This window comes from Mytilus edulis, chromosome 12 (genome assembly GCF_963676685.1).
Source record: "Mytilus edulis chromosome 12, xbMytEdul2.2, whole genome shotgun sequence".
Taxonomy (NCBI): Eukaryota; Metazoa; Mollusca; class Bivalvia; order Mytilida; family Mytilidae; genus Mytilus; species Mytilus edulis.
Window position 1 is genome coordinate 43,339,142 of NC_092355.1, and position 17,477 is coordinate 43,356,618.

At 32.6% G+C, this 17,477-nt stretch overlaps 1 protein-coding gene across 7 annotated transcripts in view; it reads left to right on the top strand.

Annotated features, from left to right (window-relative positions):
- Nucleotides 1-356: 356 nt before the first annotated feature.
- The window catches only part of LOC139498529 (protein starmaker-like), a 34,633-nt gene continuing 17,512 nt past the window's right edge, over nucleotides 357-17,477 (top strand). For 4 of the 7 annotated variants that reach the window (XM_071286950.1, XM_071286951.1, XM_071286952.1 and 1 more), the window contains exons 1-3: nucleotides 636-762; nucleotides 4,425-5,063; nucleotides 17,044-17,143. In XM_071286950.1, the coding sequence (XP_071143051.1) occupies nucleotides 754-762; nucleotides 4,425-5,063; nucleotides 17,044-17,143 (748 nt within the window). In that variant the 5' untranslated portion in view covers nucleotides 636-753. Of the gene's footprint in view, nucleotides 473-619; nucleotides 763-4,424; nucleotides 5,064-17,043; nucleotides 17,144-17,477 lie in introns of those variants that run through there. The other 3 variants (XM_071286954.1, XM_071286956.1, XM_071286955.1) reach the window with 2 other exon arrangements.

The following is a 17,477-nucleotide window of genomic DNA, read 5'->3' on the forward strand; positions in this document are numbered from 1 at the left end:
TTATGTTATTTTTCCTTATGTTGTTTAAATATATAGCTTTTAACAGTTATTTGGTTTTGCCCCATTATTGTTCATCTCGTAAATGTATGTGTTTTTATTCTACTGGGATCATCAACATATATGTTAATATTTTATATTTTACTTTTGTTTTGTCTTTTGCATAAAGAAAAGACATTTATCCGCCAGTGAGAAATCGTAAAAAATATCTACAATGAGTTGACAAACCTGCAAAACTTTGCCGGCAGAATTCATCGTCAATCTGCCCGTATATATCATCGATTACATTTTTGAATTTCCAACAAAGAAAGATTACGGTACAGTCATTAGATTCTCTTTTCTCATTTAAATTATGTAATAAAAATCAAGGTAAATTCTTTTCTCCATACAACAGATTTGATTCGCCATATCATATTTGAATACATGAGACTCGACAGTTCACCTTTTTATAATCCGTGAAATTGATCAAATGCAGGTAAGTGTAAATGCTAATCTAGTAAAGGCATTTAATTCGTTTAAAATATAAATATGATACAATCTTTTTTAATAATTTCATAAAGACGTTCTTTAGCAGGCCTTCAAAATCAATATGTTTAAATGCCTCAATTGTTCCGGAGTATTTATACATAGTCGCACCGGCAGTGTCGCCAAGACAACATGACGCTTTGAGCAGTGGACGGTGTGTTATGATTTTAATTGTAAATTGAGCAACTGTGAAATATAAAAACGGCTAACGAGTGATTAAATGTTGGAATAATGTCTGAGGTAGGAAAAGTTTTCAGTTTTTAACACTTTTGGTGTAAAATTATATTCTAACTTCTCAAATAAATCTTAACTTTTAAATAAAGATATTATAAAGTGTTTTATACTAACTGTGACTTGCTACACATAACACATCTTTATTTATAATACCTGTGTAATTCAAAAAGAAAATGTTATGTTAAATTGCTAGGTCTTATACATTTCAAGCATAAACTATCATTAGAGTGAGCCATGTATTGATTTGTAGCTATATGCAATATATAGAATGTATATATGCCTATTATTCTTGAAGCCCATTAACGTGTAAGCTCAATTATTGGGTATTACATCTATGGCTCAATTATCACGTTTATTACTACTGTTAAAAAGCCTTCGTATATGGAAGTTGACAATGCATTTTGTTTGTTGTAACATTATCCAGATGCCTAACCAACCCCAAATTCGTAAGTTTTCGTATAACAAGGGTTGTTATAGAGAAAAGAGAAAGTGGAACTAACTTTGTTAAAAATTAAAATGCCCCCTCCCTCCCCTCTTTCTCAATTTAAACGCTTCCGTTTTACACGTTTGTCGCAGAGAGACAAAACAAATTTTGAACTAACTTCGTTTGTTCAATTTATATTATGTTGGGTTAATGTCTTTGACCTCTGATTTGTCAGTAGAATAGATGAATGTTAACACATTGAATAATGTTCTGGTCACCTAGTATGCATGGTATGTAAATTGATGCCCCTTTTATAGTCTAATAAGTATTGTTATAATGACTTGTTCTTAAACTTTTTAAGCTCGTACGAAGAAAAACAAAACATAAATTGAAAAAAGACGAAATGTACTGTATCTCCTATAGTTAAAAGGAGAACAATGTCTGGAATTATGTGTAGTGAGAGGAAGAGTCTGGGAAATGAATTAAAGATAAAAGAATTCATGGACTGTCTGTCAATTTTAATTGACCTACATGCTCATACCTAAAAAAATATTATCATAACGAATCAAGCTTAATATGCTTTGCACTCTGATTTCAACACATTCATACAATCACAAGCCTTCATTTGAACCGATGGGGCTGGGAAAGGGGGAAGAACATTTCCCTTCTAACCGATAGCCTCTTTTGTTCCGTTACTTAGATTTGATATACAGGTATACCATTAACTTAAAGTTTTTTTTTTTTTTTTAAATTAATACACATGTACACAATACACATAATAAATGCATGACCAAGAAGAACTGTGCTGATTTAAATGCATTTTAATTTTTATCTTAAATCTGATAATCTTGAGATTTAACGATTAATGAGTTTAAATAAGTTTAATGCTACCAAATAACAATACACAAATATATTTAATCAAATTAAATAATATTTTGTCCATACATGTATAAAAAATTAACCTAATGAGGAGATTTGTTCACCTTAATTCAATTTTCAATATATATAAAATTGAGAATGGAAATGGGGAATGTGTCAAAGAGACAACAACCCGGCCATAGAAAAAAAAACAACAACAGAAGGTCACCAACAGGTCTTCAATGTAGCGAGAAATTCCCGCACCCGGAGGCGTCCTTCAGCTGGCCCCTAAACAAATATATACTAGTTCAGTGATAATGAACGCCATACTAATTTCCAAATTGTACACAAGAAACTAAAATTAATATATTTATTTAAAAAGCGAATGCTCCTTTTTTGTTGACCGAAGTACATTGTGTATATCTTCGGAAATCTTAAAGCAGACACAACTTCTCGTATTTTCTTCACTCTTTCTTAAAACGATAATTCAATGCATTGTCCCAAGGAAAACAATACAACGGGGAATATTAATGGAGCAAGAACGTCGTACACTCCCGGAGCATATAAGTTAGTATATTCTTTTAATGACTAAGTATGCCGTGAACCCTCAAACCATAATTTTTTACATTAAAAGGCTGTTTTATACTTGTACAAAAGGCTCGATAATGGAGATCATAAGTAAATTTACTTGATCAATCAAGTTTTGTTCCAAATATTTACCGATCTATTCAAAGTTCATTTCAGATCAAATAGGCACTGACGCTTTGTTTACAGTATAATTTATACGAACAACCCTCAAGTTTTTATTTATAAAAAGGTCATAAATTCAGAACATACTTAATTATAGACAGTTATTTTCACAAATGTTAATGTAGTTATAATGTAAAGCATGCGAACACTACAGAATCATATCCATGCATCGAAGATTTATAAAGATTTAACACTTTTTTCTGAATGTTGGATTGAGTGGTTTATCAACTAAAAAGTGCAGTCTTGACAAAATAGTGTTTACAATTAGTTGGTAAAATGTACTACCACCGAAAGATGGCTCTTGAACTGACACAATGTTCTACTATACTATAACTCCATTCGTTTTTGATGCGTTTTGTTATTTGATTTTGCCATGTGATTATGGACTTTCCGAATTGATTTTCCTCTGAGTTCAGTATTTTTGTGATTTTACTTTCTACTATACTGTACCGATTTATATATATATAGAAGTGCCTAGAAAATCAACCTAACGATGTTAGAGTAGATTTGATTCGTAATATATATAGTCGTATTGTGGCTCCTCGGGGAAAAGGGGGCCTTGCGGTTTTTCTGTATTCTGTTAGGTTTTTTTTCTGTTTGTTCTCAGACAATTATACCATAGACTAACGATAAAACTGTTACTTTGCTAGCTATAAGTGTGTCAAATGTGGAATGTTCCTCACTTATTTGAATGTACCGTTTTATTTTTGGATAAAATAAAATTTCCTCTACGAACGTTACCCGCATACTACTTAAGAACTGAGCCTTTGAAGGTTAAAAGTAGTGCGTCTTCTGTTAAAAGTAGTGTGTAAGTAGTGTGTCTTCTGTTGAAAGTTGTGTGTCTTCTGTTAAAAGTAGTGTGTCTTCTGTTAAAAGTACTTGTATGAGTCTCTTTGTTATTTGTTTTTGGATTTTCAGTGACCAAGTAGTCAAACTACTGTATCACTAGCATGTAAGCATTGAGAATGTGAGTTCGAATACCCCATATGGCAGGTTTGCTTGACTCCAATCTATATTGACTAGGATTGTTAGTTTTCTTTTCCTACCGAAGGTCGATAGGTGTCTCCGAATGTAAAATACAGAATCACTAGCATTTCAACTTTGAGATTGTGAGTTCGAATACTGCACATGGCAGGTGTGTTTGACTAAAATCTAAATTGACTAGGATTGTTACTTTTCCTACCGAAAATTGGTAGTTCTTTCCGGTCATCCCAGCTTCCTTCATAAATAAAAACACAAACCAATCAATCAACCAATCAATCAATCAATCAATCAATTAATAATAGTTATGTATCTATTTGAACATAGAGGCACATTACACAGTTAACAATACAATAACCGTTTGAAATCACAATATTATGACAAACTTTACTGTCATTGAAAACACATTGCTTAAATCAATCAAATGTCAGGCCTGGGTAAACCAAATGGAAGTCCATTGGAATATATTTTTTTATTTCTGACATAGCACTGTTATCTCGTAGACAAGAACAAGGGCTTTGCGCTTATTTTTCTTTGCTTTGTTTATAAACACACGGCATACTCTTTTATGCCAACTTTTACATAGTGCCTTATAGTGATTAGTGATAATGCTTTTGAATGCCTCATTACCTTGCATACTTAACTGCTCTTATAGAAAAAGGAAAAGGGTGGCCGAAGAGCAAGGTCAAGGTCAAGCAGTTCAAGCTCGTCAAGTGATGATGAAAACAAAAAACTTACGAAAGATGAAAGAAGGGAAAAGAAGTTAAAGAAGAAAAACGAAAGAAAACACTCAAGATCTAGCAGCTCGAGTTCCTCTAGTTCAGATGACGAACGCAAAAAGCTTTCGAAAGAAGAAAGAAATAAGAAGAAAAAAGATAAAACAGCGACGGACAAGAAACAAAAGGAATCTGATAGAAAACAGGGAAAACCCAAAAAGGAGTTGAAGAAGAAAAAGGAACGAAAACGATCAAGGTCAAGTTCAAGCAGTTCGAGTTCATCTAGCTCGTCCAGTTCAGACGACGAAAACAAAAAGGAAAAAAGAAAGAGTGGAAAAAAAGATAAGAAAGCGACGAAAAACAAACAAAAGGAAAAAGACAAAAAAGATTTAAAGAAGAAAAGAGAAAGAAAACGATCAAGGTCAAGCAGTTCGAGTTCATCCAGTTCGTCCAGTACAGACGACGAAAAGAAAAAAGAAGGAAAACAGAAAAGAAAAAAAGATAAGAAAGCGATGAAAAACAAACAGGGGAAAACCAAAAATGATAAGAATGCGAAAGCAACAGCAACGTCCAAAAAGGTAGACTTGAAATGCAGTGTGCAGTTGTACAGGGATCACAGACACTACTTTGAATTTGGATAATGCACTAATACACCTTTCAATGCTTGGTAATTTTTGGTAACAAATTAATCATGCGCGATCAATACAGACCTGTATTTATATATGGTGCTATGCAATTTTCTTTGCAGTATATATTTTTGACTACTTCCTTTCTATGCTTTGCAAGACTTTGGCATTTGACTAGTTGCTCTCTATGCTTTGCAACGCTTTGTCATTTGACTAGTTGCTTTCTAAGCTTTGTAACGCTTTGTCATTTGACTAGTTGCTTTCTATGCTTTGTAAGGCTTTGTTATATGACTATCTGCTTTATATGCTTTGCAATGCTTTGCTATTTCGCACGTGCTGTATATTACTGCTGATTTGACTCGCTATGGTAATAAATATATTATTGAAAATTTTCACCTAGTTTTTTATGCCCCACCTACGATAGTAGAGGGGCATTATGTTTTCTGGTCTGTGCGTCCGTTCGTCCGTCCGTCTGTTCGTTCGTCCGTTCGTCCGTCTGTACCGCTTCAGGTTAAAGTTTTTGGTCAAGGTAGTTTTTGATGAAATTGAAGTCCAATCGACTTCAAACTTAGTATACATGTTCCCTATGATATGATCTTTCTAATTTTAATGCCAAATTAGAGGGTTTACCACAATTTCACGGTCCACTGAACATAGAAAATGATAGTGCAAGTGGGGCATTCGTGTACTGGGGACACATTCTTGTTTCTATCTTAATCGAATGCACAGAACTTTATAATCATTTTACTCAAAACATAGAGACAGAAAGACGAATAAGAATATACGCATATATATACATATAGAAAACAGATACGAACCGAAATATAAGTTTGTGTATATACCGACCAACAATTTTTGTCTGGCTGTAGCAGGATTATTCTTTTTCATATTTTGAAAATTATTTTAAATACTTCATAACAATAAATTGATAATGGAAACGAGGAATACTTCAAAGAGACAACAACCAGACGAAAGAATAGAAAACATCCCATAGCCACCAATGGATCATCAATGGAGCGCGAAAATCCCGCACCCGGAAGCGGGCTTTTGCTTGCCCAATAAAAAATAATGTAAAGAGCTGAATATAACATTTTCAATTGAAAGATTGCATGGGTCCTAGGTATATCGTTTATATTTTAAGACATATGTCAATAGAAAAAAGTGAATGTCATTTTTTTTTTAATTTGAAAATGTAGACTTAAATATCCTGCTTATATGTTAACATGGTCGTTAAACATACCTGAATAATTTAATCAGGTATAATTTGAACAGATCAAGTTCATTCTCGAATATCATCAGATCACATCAATTAGTGAACATTGAACATGTAAACTAACTGTTAATAAAGATTGAAAGGATTTGAAATATTCAATTTTAAAATTTTCAATTTTAACGGCAGTCGGGTTTAGTCTGGTTCAAAAACTAGCTTTTTTTTTATTATTACATTATACTTTTAAACTTTTTTTCTCTCACACATTAAGTCTATGAAAATGAAATATTCTTAGACATTCGTACTTGATACTCTATTGTTAAGTTATCACTATTGTTTGTAGTTAGTTGAATTGCAGCCTCATTTGGGTCTATTTTATTAGGATTTTTGTGTTAGCAGTTTATACTTAGTACAAGTGACTGCATGTGCATTTAAGATTAATTTTTATCAATACATAGATAACTCGGGTTCAATGAGCATATTGTCCAAACATTAGAAAATCAGAGATTATAAACTAAAATAGAAAAAGAAATCAAAAATAAACAAATGGAAAAAAAAAGAAGGTAAAATGTCTCGAAAATGGGCCGAAGTATGATATTGAGTGTTTTTCATTCCAAGCCATATGAAATGACAAAAGTTTCAAGTAGAATGTTAACATATTTTAATAAGATAACTTTATTTTTTCGTGAACGTAGATGATGTATCATTTCAGTGATGCTACTTTCAACGTAAGACACACATTTTTATATGGCATGCATTTTTGAAACATTACCATTGAGGGGGGGGGGGGGGGGGGAGACCGCCCCCTTTTGGTCATAATTTGTGTTTAAGTTAATTTTTCCGAACTGCGACAAACCCATCCCCGACTTTTAAGGAACAATTTTTCTATTGTCCACTCATGCCTTCCTTTGTTTTTATTCAAATATCCGCTACTGGATACACGAAAACAACATAATTATACAGGTATATATTTGTTTACATGTATCTAATTCGTTTTCTATTTTGACTACAATTGTGGTAACTTTGGCGTAACTTATTTTTAATATTGCGTGACTATTATATTTATTATTTCATTGAGTGATTTCAATTTGATTACATAATTTAAAGTTTTTAACATTTCAAATTATGTATTTGAATAGAAATATAGATCTGTTTTCTAATTAATTATTAAATAATACTTATTTTTCATTCTAAGGTTCTACTTCGCATAATACTCGACGGATACCAAAGTAAAAACCGTGATAACTATTTATTTATTATTCAATTTTATAGAAATTTTAAGAGGTAATAATTGTGCAACAAAAGCATGCAATTAAAAAGGAAAGAAGGTATACATTTGGCACAACATTGCAATACCAAAGTGAAAGTGGAATTAAACATATATCGATTAATTTAAAAATGAATGTGCAAGAATATATATATGCCAATAATCTGTTTTCTTTTAATATATTGCACTAATACAGTGAACACAACTTTATCAGATAAGTGTGTATCATTTGGTTTGTTGAAATTATCAAATGACTGCTTGACGGAAACCATATTTACATTTGGAAAAAAACCCCACTAAAACAAACTTCAATGAAGCTATGATAGACAACCATCACTACAACGAACTACCAAGTGGTTGTGGTTGGTCCTTATCTCTTCATCAGACTGCAGCGTAGCTTTGATTGAAACTCATCGCTGCAACGAACACCAAAGTGGCTATGATTAACCATCATCACTACATTAAACTACAAAGTAGCTCTGATTGACCTATAGCTACAACGAACAACAATATGGCTTTGACTGATTCCATCGCTACAACGACCAATATTGACCCCATCGCTACAACAAACTACACAATTGCTCATTGTTGAAGGCCGTACGGTGACCTATATTTGTTAATGTCTGTGTTATTGTGGTTTCTTGTAGACTAAGAGAGTTGTCTCATTGGCAATCATACCACATCTTCTCTTTTATTCATACAAAGTAGTTATATATGACCCTTATCGCTTAAAAAAAATCCGACTAAGTGGCTATGATTAAACATCATCGCGTCAACGAACAACGAAGTAGCTATGATTGACCCTCCTCGCTAAAACAAACTACAAAGTAGCTGTGATTGGTCGTTATCTCTATACAGACTGTAATATATTTGAAGGCCGTACATTGACCTATAATGATTTACTTTTATAAATTGTTATTTGGATCGAGAGTCGTCTCTATGGCACTTATACCGCATCTTCCTATATCTATGTAATATAGCTGTGATGGACCCTCATCGCTTTAACAAAATACAATATAGCTATATGATTGACCCTCGTCGCTTTAACAAACTACAATGTAGTTGTGATGGACCCTCATCGCTTTAACAAACTACAATATAGCTATGATTGACCCCCATCGCTTTAACAAACTACAATATAGCTGTGATTAACCCTGATCGCTTAAAAAACTAAAAAGTAGCTACGATTGACCCTAATCGCTTAAGCAAAATGCAAAGTAGCTACAATTGACCATCATCACTTAAACAAACTACAATATAGCTGTTATTGATCCTCGTTGCTTAAACAAACTACGAAGTAGCTATGATTGATCCTCGTCGCTTAAACAAATTACAATATAGCTGTGATTGACCCCCATCGCTTTAACAAACTACAATATAGCTATGATTGACCCCCATCACTTTAACAAACTACAATATAGCTATGATTGACCCTCGTCGCTTTAACAAACTACAATGTAGTTGTGATGGACCCTCATCGCTTTAACAAACTTCAATATAGCTATGATTGACCCCCATCGCTTTAACAAACTACAATATAGCTGGGATTAACCCTGATCGCTTAAAAAACTAAAAAGTAGCTACGATTGACCCTAATCGCTTAAGCAAAATGCAAAGTAGCTACAATTGACCATCATCACTTAAACAAACTACAATATAGCTGTTATTGGTCCTCGTCGCTTAAACAAACTACGAAGTAGCTATGATTGATCCTCGTCGCTTAAACAAACTAAGATATAGCTGTGATTGACCCCCATCGCTTTAACAAACTACAATATAGCTATGATTGACCCCCATCACTTTAACAAACTACAAGATAGATGTGATTAACCCTGATCGCTTAAAAAACTAAAAAGTAGCTACGATTGACCCTAATCGCTTAAACAAACTGCAAAGTAGCTACAATTGACCATCATCACTTAAACAAACTACAATATATCTGTTATTGAACTTCATCGTTGTAACAAACTACAATATAGCTGTGATTTACCCTCATGGCTTAAACAAACTACTGTTACAATATAGATGTGATCTACCCTCATCACTTAAACAAACTACAATAAAGCTACGATTGACCCTCGTCGCTTCAACAAACTTCAATATACATGTAGCTACGATTGACCCTCCTCGCTTAAACAAACTTCTTAATTTACGTTTTTTGATTGAGTAAAGCCTGCCAATTGATATTTTATCGTGTGTTTTTCTATGTTGTGATGTTATGCTATTGTTTCAGAAAAAAGAGAGAAGGTTTGGTACCATTAAAACGTTTAATCCCGCTGCAAATGTTTGCCCCTGTCCTAAGTCAGGAATCTGATGTACAGTAGTTGTCGTTTGTTTATGTAATTTATACGTGTTATTCGTTTCTCGTTTTTATATATAGATTAGACCGTTGGTTTTCACGTTTGAATGGTTTTACACTAGTAATTGTGGGGCCCTTTATAGCTTGTTGTTCGATGTGAGCCAAGGCTCCGTGTTGAAGGCCGTACATTGACTTATAATGGTTTACTTTTATAAATTGTTATTTGGATGGAGAGTTGTCTCATTTGCACTCACACCACATCTTCCTATATCTATATACAATATAGCTACAATTGACCCTCATCGCTTTAACAAACTACAATATAGCTACGATTGTCCCTCATCGCTTAAACAAACAATAAAGTAGCTTTGATTTTCCCTCATCGCTCAAAAAAACTACAAAGTAGCTCTGATTTTCCCTCATCGCTTAAGGATGTCTGCTTGTCATGTTTTGGAATTTTTGTCCGATTTTCTGAATCCTCTGGTTTTATCCATTTGAATGCCTTAAAAAGTTTTCCCCATGAACCCCCATTTTTCTTTTTATAAAGATTTTACATGTATAATAATAAGTCATTTGTAAAAGTCTTATAAACTTTTATTTATTTTTTAATAGTATTTGAGATTTTTAACTGGTCAATGATAAAACTATGAAAAATCAAGAGAGAACATTTCCCCGCCAAAATTCCGATGGCTAATATCTCGAAAACAAGCACATTTACCCCTATATTTTTTTTTTGCATTTTTGATTCCTCAATTTATTCCCTATCAATACTTACTAGTTTTATGAAAAGTTATTTATTTTGAAACTGAGCAGCGAACATCCTTAAACAAACTACAAATGACTCTCATCGCTTAAACAAACCACCATATAGCTTTGATTGACCCTGGTCGCTTAAACAAACTGCAATATAGCTGTGATTGACCCTCGTCGTTTAAATAAACTACTATATAGCTGTGATTGACCCCAATCGCTTAAACGAACTATAATATAGCTGTGATTGACCCCCATCAATTAACTTGCGTGTTTAAATGCTATAATACCCTTCTTCAATCGTTTCATACCGGAATCAATTTTCAAAATATTTTTCTTACACATTTACAAACTCGTTAGGTCCAGGAAATTGACATTGATCGTTGTCGATATCGTGTAATATACACCATATCAGTTTCACTAGATAGTATTGTGATGTTTACAGCAGCACTGAAATCGATCAGCCTTTTCATTTCCCGTTTTATCGCCCAGAAACACATGAGGGTTCTGTATATCAAAGCAATCAATTTTCTTCTTTAGTGGTTTATCAATGAAGTCGTTCGATTTTATTTCTTGTTCATGTTAGTATATTCATAGAAAATCAATTAGAATTGTAAAAGATTCTATTTGCCACGGTTGCTGCTATGAAAGAACATAATTAAGCATGAATTCAATCTTGTTTCTTTTCTAATTTAATTGCATGCATACATGTTGTGTTTTTTGATTTTCACAATGCAAGTAATTATCTTTTATGCCAGACAATGCAAAACTGTTAAGTAATTTAAAATGTCCTTATCAAGAAAGGAATTTACGATAACATTATATAATTGTGATATTTAGATTACAGCAAAATGCCTTGAGTGTGTAAGTAATATCTTTGGTTAGTTAGCTGAACCGTGAAATAATCATAAGGTTAACTGTACCATACCCTCCTTTCAGTGAAGTCTAGTCTTACATACAGATAGATTGGTTATCGGTCAGACTAGTCTTCTCTAAAAGGAGGGTGGTATACGTAAAAATGAGAATGGAAATTGGGAATGGGTCAAAGAGACAACAACCCGACCACAGAACAGACAACCTATCAATGGCTTCACGGTTCAGCTAGAAAACAAGCTGACCAAACTACCTTTACCTACACACTCAAGGCGTTTTGCTGTAAATGCTTAAATAGGTTAAGTATTCCTCGGATCTTTCATTTCCCAGCCGCCGTCGAATTTATAACAGCGACAGTCCAGTGGCAAATATTTCATACATTTCCGGACGCAATACTAGGTTACGAGAAAAGTGGTGCATTAACGATTTATCCGATTAATTTTGGCAATTTGTGAATTGGGAACGTGGCCTTAAATGAAGTAAATTTACTAAGAAATTCGAAATGTTTTTTCTTTTTTTTTTAGTCCTTCACAGTCAACCTAAGTTGTCTAAAGTTCAGATTTATTTGGTGATTTTTGTTTATTTCCCAAAATTTAGCAAATTTTTATACTTTTTATTTATAGTTGTATTTAGAGCAATATTAAAGATTTAATGAAAAAAATATACCAAAACAATAAAAAGAAAAATATATTATTACTGCTATGCCATCACAACATCCCACTATGACAGTTTCCTAAGCAACAAAACAACTACAGTGCACACACGTTGGTACATAATTATTCTCCCAATGTCAATGTTGTCAAAACAATTAAGTTTGACATTTTAAAGTGAAAACCAAACAATCTTTATTTAAATTTTCTTTAAATCTTCGATAGGTAAATCTTTTAATATAAACAGTCTTTCTTTAAACATTTTAATGATTTCACCGAGGGAGATGAGGTTAAAGATATAAATTTTGTATAATGTCCCTTGCTTTGAACAATAGAGATCTGTCGAAATCCGCTTTGTAAAATAAGTACTACTTTGTTATTTAGAGGGCTTGAACCCATTTTATACGGTATATACTGTATGTATAGCAGGTATGAACTCTGGTATATTAAATATCAGTTTCAGCTTATTTTATAATTCTACGTTTTACAGCAGTTAAAACGCTCCATTAATCATTAAATATATTGCGGAAAACACTGAATGTATTGTTTGAGTATTTACAAAAGAAAACATTCACCTGTTGTAAAACAATGTAAAATGCAAAACACACGTTCATACATTCGTTCAAAAGTTTAGCAGAATGTAATAACATAATGGATATTGCGATACATTCTGAAGAATTATCCACACTTGCATGAGAAAGGCCAAAATTCGGCATAGCACTGTTCATACAAGAAATTCACAGACAATTCCGACATTTTCCATTCATATCAAAACAGAGAATGTTAAAATGTGATTTGCCATATAAGTGTACTTAAAAACCTTGCATTCACGTTTTAAGAGTACCACTTTATACACTTCAAAACTAGCTGTTTGAATTCCCTCTCATTCTTATATGTACTTAAAATATTTGCGTGATTGCAGCATAAATACAGAGACTTTCTATATTTTAGCGACTGTGCATCATATTTGTTTAAAAGCAACTCAATCCTTATAGAGTTTAGAAAATGCAGAGACTATTGAAACGAACACGAAAACATTAGTTATCCTGTCAATTTTTCATACTGTAGGTCCAATATTGAATTTAAAGTTTGGTGCTTTTTAAAGGAGGACATCTTTATTATAGCGTTGTTGTCATGAAGGACACGAAAACAAACCTGTATACATGCAATTTGACAAACGACAACATTAGGTAATGACACACTCGAGTACTGTATCGTGTGTTGGGAACTGCAATATGACAGATGGGAACTTCATTTTCTTACAATCCATATATTTTTTGTAAAGAAAACAGTATACTCATTATTTAACCATATGTGAAATAAAAGATTGATAAATGATTTTTTTTTGTATCTATAAACAGTAAAATCAGAAACGGGATAATATTCAAATAATCACTAAACGACGCATGGTTCGAAAGTTAAACATTTGATGTCATTAAATAGGCCATCAAATCATTAGCAGACTGCTACGGAATAATTTATATGAGTTGAATTGTCACATTGTAATGCTACGTGAGGTCAAACAAACAACGATCAAACAATCAATCACTCAATAAACTTATTTAAAGGAATATTTTCGCTCGTTTTGCAGAATGAGGAAATTGAAAGTGTCCAATTAGCACTGTAGTTGTTTTGTTGCTTAGGAAACTGACATAGTGTGGTACTGTGATGGCATATCAGTATTAATTTCGTCTTTTTATTGTTTTTGGTATATTGTATGGTAAAGGCGAATTTTGTGTAGAATCAAAAAGAAACGCGAAACTACGTATATGCACATACTAGTAAATATCAATAGCATAAGATAGAGACTTATTGTGTCAATCAATGGCCCTTGCCAAGCAGCATGGTATTCATACACAAACACACATCATACTATTATTTCACAAAACTTTATCAACACGATCATATAAATGACACATATAACAAAGTGACAAAACCTTTGGTAAACGAGCAAAAATCTTTGAATTAATTTAAATGACTCTGTAATAATATCCTATGGCGATGAACATGTGTAATTTATAAAAACGTCGTATCTGGTATCTTTCTTTACAAGATAAATTAAAGGACTTGATAGCATGTCGAGAGGTCTTGATACAGATTTGACATGAACAAATAAAATGTATAAGATACCGATAGTGTAACATTTTATACGTGGTGCATACTTTAAAACTATAGCTTGGTTAGTTATGATCTTAAATACGCTGCGTTAAAAATTACCATTGAAAGTTCCTTTTCGGATTGAAGGCTTTTTCTAACGCTAAGGCTGGAAGAGTATCTATCCTCTGCGCCAAAAAAACTACTATTGAAAGTTCCTTATCTGACTGCGGTAACTTCCCGACCGTGCAACGGCTGTATAGCCAGTCACGGTCGTTAAAAACTTCCATTTGTTTGTCTGACTTAGGGCTCTTTCTCACGATAATGCTTGAAGAGCATCTTTCAGATGGTGAATCGAAAGATTGTTCAAACATTGAGGTTCGTCATAATGTTAGCTCTTTCAGTTTACCATGTAAACAAGTAAAACAAGTAGCGAAAAGAACCACACTGACAGGATTATATATAATCAGATACATTTCTTTGACTTATTATCCTGAGTATGTAAGGCATTTATACATTGTTGTTTTTAACTCAACCAATTGTATGATGAGTTGAATACTAGTATCATATTGTTGAAAAACAAACACTTACAGCCTTTGATGCCGTGAAATATTTTTCTATATCTTAATTACTGGATAAGTTATTCTATGATTATTGGAATTAGTCATTTTTAAAATAACTAAAATTGAGATCAATGTATGCAAACAGGTTTCATCGCAAGTAAATATAGGCCCATGGATTGAAATTAGAAACGCATACTATGAAAGCATTGGAGACTTCACAAGAACTGTAAAGCACTAAAGTCCTTCAAACCAGAAGACTGATGGATTTAAACGACTTTTTCTTTTGACCATTTGTATCTATTGTCTGTCCAAACTAGATATTATTGTTTAATCTTTTATTTTCTGACACAAATGATAGTTTTCCTCTCAGCCATTTTGAAACAAACACATTGATGTTGATTCTAACCATATGTTCAGAACTGTATCAAACGATTTGCGTTGCTTCATCGTAACCGAGTATTCAAGTATCAATTTATTATATAGGCTATGTATTGTAAACCTTTGTTGATAATTCCCTTTAAATTGTTTAACACATTTGTATTACTTTTACTATATGTTAATTTTGTACTTTTTACAAAAGAAAATGTCGTTTCATGTTTAAAGTAAATGTATCAATCACATTTCAATGACTTTGAATAACTGAAACATCAAGTAAAGAAAATTGTTTACATACATTTTAGATACGCCATATTTATAAAATTAAGGTTTATCCATGTTGAGAAAGGTTAACGCGAGAGGTTAACCAGAGTGCGAGACAGTCTCTCAATTATGTCAGGAAAAATGAAGCATTGATGATTGTTTGTGTGTACACATGTCTTTCATACTTTAACATTACCGATTTCTCGATTTTTAGATAAGTTAGACACTTTTGAAAACACAACTTTATTTATAAATAATTCATGAATGTGCAACGGATGTTACAATTTGTTATATCACTGTCACAAGTAAGGTAAGTGTTGAGCGCTCCAAAACCTATTTAACCCTGCAACGTTCTAGATGAGCTTGTCATGAGTAAGGAGCCTGTAATCTGTTTGTTGGTTACTGTCTGGCATTATTGTTTTCTCGTTTATTGATTCCTCATTGGAAATCATACCACATATCTTTATTTTCACAAATAAAAAGTGTCAAAACATTTATATAAACTACACTTCTCTTGAACTGAATTTTAATGTACGTATTGTTATGCGTTTACTTTTCTACATTGGCTAGAAGTATAGGGGGAGGGTTGAGATCTCACAAACATGTTTAACCCCGCAGCATTTTTGCGCCTGTCCCAAGTCAGGAGCCTCTGGCCTTTGTTAGTCTTGTATTATTTTAATTTTAGTTTCTTGTGTACAATTTGGAAATTAGTATGGCGTTCATTATCACTGAACTAGTATATATTTGTTTAGGGGCCAGCTGAAGGACGCCTCCGGGTGCGGGAATTTCTCGCTACATTGAAGACCTGTTGATGACCTTCTGCTGTTGTTTTTTTCTATGGTCGGGTTGTTGTCTATTTGGCACATTCCCCATTTCAATTCTCAATTTTACAACAGAAACAGTTTTATTACTCTGATATATAGTCGCCTCATTTGAAATCATACAACATATCTTTATTTTTACAGAAAAAGTGTCAAAACATTTATATTATATAAACAACAACAGAAACAGCATGCACTAACCACTTCCTTTTTTCAGATTGTGGTGTTTTACTTATGATCAAAGGCTCATGTTTGATACATGTGCATTGTGTATTAATGCCACTTGATGATTTCAAGTCATATATTTCAATCAAATATGCACTGGATATAAATGGTTGCCAACTGCTTTGAGATATGGACTCATTGTTGATCTTACAACTTCGTCAATTTAATGTCGCACTATTTCCTACATATTTTCTTTATATTACAACGTAGAATACATATGAAATCTATGAAGAAATTAATGTTAACTGTTTCAAAATTGACATAGTTTCTGGATATGGAACTATGTCCATTTTTTTAGTTTATTTGTAACTTGAAATTCAATTTATAATGGAGGTTTTACTTGAGATTATAGTCAGGGGGGATACTGCTTTTGTTTTATCAAAATATTAAGCTATATGTTTAAGATAAATCGACTATTGTTTTAAAAGCCCATCTCGATTGGTTATTTAACCTGAATATGAACTTGTAAATGTATGTAGCAAAACAGTTTGAAAACAAATATTATTGGTATAGTTTATAAAATTGCTTCTTCTTTTTTTAGACCGACGTAAAAGTTCCGAGTAGCGAAGAAACTGGTGGGGAAGTAAAAACCGATGCTGGTGAATCAAAAGGGCGCGGAAATGAGGACGACAGCGACACAGGTGAGTAACTCTGGTCCATTCGGAAACATTCGGCTAAACATATTCTAAAAAGACGTTGTAAAAATAATGAAAAAAGCCACTTAAACTAAGATTTCCTTCAGTATATAAACTTGTTGTAGAAAAATTAAAATACAATTGTGTTAATTTTTTAAGGGATAAAGTTTATTACGGCGTAATTTTGATGATTTTACCTTATTTCCTGTTTCATAATACGTATAAACTCTTTTGAACAAACCATGTAAAACTTAAAATGAAATAACTTTTCTTTAACTTTTAAATTAAACATATAATGGACATTTCATTTGATTTAAATGTTGAAACTTTCTTTAAATTT